Source organism: Elephantulus edwardii, unplaced genomic scaffold (genome assembly GCF_000299155.1).
Source record: "Elephantulus edwardii isolate Elephantulus edwardi_28Jun2011 unplaced genomic scaffold, EleEdw1.0 scaffold00083, whole genome shotgun sequence".
NCBI classification, from domain to species: domain Eukaryota; kingdom Metazoa; phylum Chordata; class Mammalia; order Macroscelidea; family Macroscelididae; genus Elephantulus; species Elephantulus edwardii.
Window position 1 is genome coordinate 2,480,963 of NW_006399833.1, and position 5,225 is coordinate 2,486,187.

The 5,225-nt window shown below is 39.2% G+C and overlaps 1 protein-coding gene across 1 annotated transcript in view; it reads left to right on the plus strand.

Annotated features, from left to right (window-relative positions):
* Window positions 1-3,892, plus strand: part of TBC1D8B (TBC1 domain family, member 8B (with GRAM domain)) — a 112,193-nt gene extending 108,301 nt beyond the window's left edge. The window contains exon 21 of the mRNA XM_006889896.1: window positions 3,333-3,892. Coding sequence (XP_006889958.1) covers window positions 3,333-3,725 — 393 coding nt within the window. The 3' untranslated portion in view covers window positions 3,726-3,892. The remainder of the gene's footprint in view (window positions 1-3,332) is intronic.
* The last annotated feature ends 1,333 nt before the right edge of the window (window positions 3,893-5,225 follow it).

A 5,225-nucleotide genomic window follows, 5' to 3' on the forward strand; every position in this document is an offset into this window, starting at 1 on the left:
TGTCTTGATTTGCATCTCTCTCAGAGCTAGGAATTTTGAACATTTCTTCATGTGCTTGTTGGCCATCTGAATGTCTTCTTTGGTGAAGTATCTGTTCATATCCTGTGCCCATTTTTCAATTGAATTATTCACCTTTATCTTGTTGTGGTGCTCTGCTCTGGTTTCTTTAGGATATATACCTAGTAGTGGAATTGCTGGGTCAAATAATATTTCTGTCTCAACCTTACAAACTTCTTAAATGCCTTGTCTTTGAGCACTCAGTGGGTGCAGTTTGTGCAGCAAATAGGCTGAGCTTGGCCACAGCCCTTTTTGGCACAACCGTTATTTCTCCTTTTCTTTGTCATTTTGAAAGCAAGAACCCAAGAGATCAGATAACTTTTCTGATGGGCTAATTTATTAGGACTTTTGTGACTAAATAATTTTTTCGGTTGACAAAATGTCACACAGATATCTTCTAGAATTATCTAATAGCACACTAACCAATTGACATCTTTACTTGAGCCTCCCTCAACTTGAAAGAGTTATGTGCTCAGATGGGCTCCTTAGATCTATCTTGCACTACTAGATAAACTCCCGACATATTTCTTCCCTTTACGTAGTCCTAGCTGAACTGCCGACTTCAAGCCCTTTGTGGGAATTAAGTAGAAATCATTCTTCATCCTTTTGGTATGTTTGGTTAATGAATGAATGAATGAAGTACATATAGGGAAATATGTTGTTAGGTGCCATCAAGTCAAGTCTGACCCATCACAACCCTGTGAACAACAGATCTGAGCAGTGTCCATCCTGAGCCATTCTCACAGTCTCTCACACACTAGACCCCATTTCTGGAGTTACTGTCTCAATCCACCTAGTTGAGAGTCTCCCTGTCTTTCATTATCCCTCTACCTTTCCAAGCGTGATGTCCCGCTCCAAAAACTAGCCTCTCCTAGCAACATGATCAGAGTATATGAGATGAAGCTTTATCATCTTTGCCTCCAAGGATCACTCTGGCTGCACCTTCTCTGAGACATATCTGTTTGTTCTTTTGGCACTCCGTGGGTTTTTCATTACTATTCTTTAACACCACAGCTCAAAGGCATCAATTCTTCTTCTGTCATCCTTTTTTTTTTTTCATTGTTCAGCTTTCACATGCATAGCAAGTGATTGAAAAAAGCCAAAGGCCTGAATCAGGCACACTTTAGTCCTCAAATGGACATCATTGTTCCTCAATAATTTGGAGCAATCCCTGACTGCAGACTTGCCCAGCACAGTATGTCTCCTGATCTCCTGACTGCTGGTACCAAGGGTGTTGATTGTGGTTCCAAGTAAGAGGAAGTCATCAACAGTTTCAATGTTTTTTCCATCTATGATGTCATGTCTATCTGCCCAGTGGTGAGAAGTTTTGTTTTCTTCTTGTTGAGCTAGAATCCATATTGAAGGCTGTAGCTGATATTCAGCAGCAAGCGGTTCAAGTTCTCTCCTCACTTTCAACAAGCAAGGTTGTATCATTTGCATAATACAGGTTATTGATGAGTCTTCTTCCAATCTTGATCCTACATTCCTCTTCTTACAGTCCAGTTCTCAAATCATTTGTTCAGCATACAGATTGGATAGGTATCCAATTTGGAGAGAAAATAGATCCCTAATACATACCTTTCCTAATTTTAAACAAGGTAGTGTTCCCTTGCTCTGCTCACACAATAGCCTCTTTGAGCACAATTAAGTGTTCGGGGACTCCTGTTCTTCTCAATTGCAGCCACAGCTTGTCCACAAAGTCAAATGCTTTTGCGTAGTAAATAAAGCACAAATAGACACTCTTCTGGTATTCTCTGCTTTCAGCCAGGATCCATCTGACATTAGCAGTGATATTCCTGGTGCCATGACCTCTTCTAAAGCCAGCTTGAACTTCTGACAATTCTCTATGTACTGTTCCAGCCATTTTGGAACAACCTTCAGTATTTTGCTTGCATATACTAGTAATAATATTGTTTGATAATTTCCACATTCAGTTGAGTCACCTTTCTTGGGAATGGGAACAGACTTGGATCTCTTCCAGTCAGTCAGCTAGACAGCTGTCCTCCAAATTTCCTGGCATTAGATTGGTGAGCACATCTAGGGCTGCTTCTGTTAGTTGAAACATGTCAATTTATAGCTTGTCAATTCTTGTGGCTTTATTTTTTTTGCCAGTGTCTTCAGTGCAGCTTGAACTTCTTCCTTCATTACCGTTGGCACTTAATCATATGGTACGTGCTGTAATATGTCCATGTTGGCCAGTTTTTTTTTGGTACAGTGATTCTGTGCATTCCCTCCATCTTCTTTTGATACTTCCTGGATCATTCAAGATTTTACCTAGAGCATCTCTCAGTATTTCAACGTAAGGCTTAAATTTGTTTTTCAGCCTTTACAATAACACTGGTCATTGCTTTCTGGGCTTCTTAATTTAAAGCAGCATTGGCCCAGAAGTATGTCTTTCCAGTAGCACTGGCCCTTGCTTGCTTAGCCTTATAGGGACATATGAGAATGTGCCTAATTAAACGTACCATTTAACATTCAAGTAATGCTGGCAGGTAAACTCACCAAAAATTTGCCCTACTGCATAGACTATGCTACTTTAGACAATCACTTCCTAAAGGAAGGGCTTACGGGAACTTTTCTTCCATGGCTCATACCCCACTTTCTAGAACTAAGATATATTTTGGGACAAATTATCAATTTTTGTGGCATCTAGAATGAAGATTATGAAGTACAAATTCTTTAAAGGAGACTGTTCACTTCTAAAGGAACTCCGGTGGCATAGTCCACAGGAAGTTGTGCTGCTAACCCAAAGGTAGCACCTTTCTGGTGGTTCAAATCCACCAGTGGCTCCTTGGAAGAAAGATGGGCATTGTCCTGTGCAATTTACAGTCTCAGAAACCCAGTAACAGAGCGTTTTATGAGTCAGTTTTGACTCTACGATGAGTGAGCAAGCAAGTGAGTGAGTCACTTCTAAGTTCTCTTTATATTTGCTAAATCTGATAGTCAAATAGGAAGATTTGTTGGCCTAGAGATAAGAAGCTGCACTATAATCCCAAAGGCACACAGTTTGAATGCACCAACTACTCCTCTGGAAAAGAATGGGCAATCTCCTCCCGTGTAATTAATTAACTGCCTCTGAAAACCCACTGGAGGGTCACCTATGGGTCGGTTCAGACTCCACAACACACAGCCACAATGGTTCAATAGGGAGCTCTGGTGGCTTTGTGGTAAGGATCCTCCTGTGCAATTTACTGTCTCTGGGTTTGTCCTGACTTGATGGTACACAGCAACAGCAACAATATTCATATATGGTGTTTCCAATTTGTGTCTTCTAGTCACAATTTATACAGTTTTCAAACACCCTGTATAACTTATTCCATGGGGACCCTGAGGAAGAATCATTATATCAAGCCATTGCCATCGTAACCAGACTTTTACTCAAGATGGAAGAAGTTGGAAGGAAACTACATAGCCCGGCATCATCACCCAAAGGGTGCTCTGGGACTGTTTGTGCTTCTGGAGACCCCAGTGAGGAGACCACCAAGAGCCACGTGAAAGAACCCTCCTCTCTCCAGGAGGAACCTCAATGGTCGTTCACATTCGAGCAAATTCTTGCATCTTTACTGAATGAACCTGCACTGGTGAAGTTTTTTGAGAAGCCTGTAGATGTAAAAGCCAAGTTAGAAAATGCCAAAACCTGTCAGTTAAGGTCTAGAACCAAGATGTAAATCTCTGTAACAGAAATTGCCTATCATAGACCAGTTTAATCAAGATTTCCTGAAGCTAGCACCCTGATTTCTGGAAATATGTCTCAGGAATCTAGTTTGAGATTGTTACTAGTTTGTTTGAAGGAGGAAAAGAAAGATACTCTGAAGCACAATGATTCTTACCTTTGCAGTGATTTCAAATTTTGATACTCTAAATACAAATAATCCTTTTCTATTCCACAATAAGAGAAACCTTCAGGGGCATATGCACTTAATTCTTCCACCAGAGGGCATCACCTTATCACTTTTTTTTTTTTTTTAAGTTTTCTTTCAATTGTAATTTTAATGAACATTTACAGAAAAGTTAGATTTAATTCATTCATTCTTGCACATTTTACCCCTTTGTCCTCCTTTTCCCTTCCTCAGTTCACTTTTTTTAAAAAAAAATGTTCATTCTTGCTTAGGCATTATACATGACCTTACCACTTTTTAGTAAGGAAATTACTAGTTTGTACTGCTCTTTACATATGAATTGGTGATTTTTCAAAAGATGATGTCATACTTGAGGATGAGTGATGGTGATCTGTCGTGTAGAAAAACCCTGATTCCCGAGAGTCCTCTAAGCTCTCTGAGAATACTTCAGAAAACTGGACTCTCTGATCTACAGGCTTATTTACAATGGAAGATCACCATATGGAAGCCCCATTTTCAAGTCATCTAACATAAATATTGTTAATGTTTTAAAGTTAATCTTATGCTGTCTTCTACTGAGAAATTGTGTTTGTTTTTCTGGTTTTTGTCATTTCTGCATTCTCCCTACCTGAAGGGTTCAGAAGCTGCTGACTTCTATCTCTGTTACTGATTTTTTGACCAAAATAGCACTCTAAACTCTGGGCTGATATAAGGAAGCTGACTACTGGCTTTGGATTTAAGCCTTTTCAGAAGGGTTAAGAAACTGTTCAATTAACCCTGGTCTCTTATTAGACTGAGAAATTACTTGAATTCCTTCTGAACATTGATTTTTTTTTTTTTTGGTGGCATTTGTCTCAGAATACCTTGGGACTGTCTGCTTTGATTCTAGCTCCAGAGATTGGATTTGCAACACTCATGTTTTAAGTTACATAAAGACTAGTCACACTAAGATTGAGTTCTTACATTAGTCTGGCAAGTTCATAAAGTAAACTTGTGTATAGTGATTGTCATGATTATGTACAGACTTGCCAGCATCTGTCTAAAAAGTTGTGACTATCTGGTTCATGTGTAATCATACACTGTCTGATGCTTCTAGCTTGTATTCATTCAGTCATTACAGTGAAAGTCCACTTAGAGATAATGGGCTTTGTTAGCACTTTAAAAAGGGACAGGAGATAAGCAATCCTCGCTGGTCCTATATTTCCTGCTATCTCTGATAAGGGCAATAAATTAATCAGTTAATTTGGTAAATTAAGAGGAAAGTCATCCATTTTTCTTCAGAAATAACTTTGGTTTTAAGCCCTTTGCCTTTCTAAATGTGAAATAGTA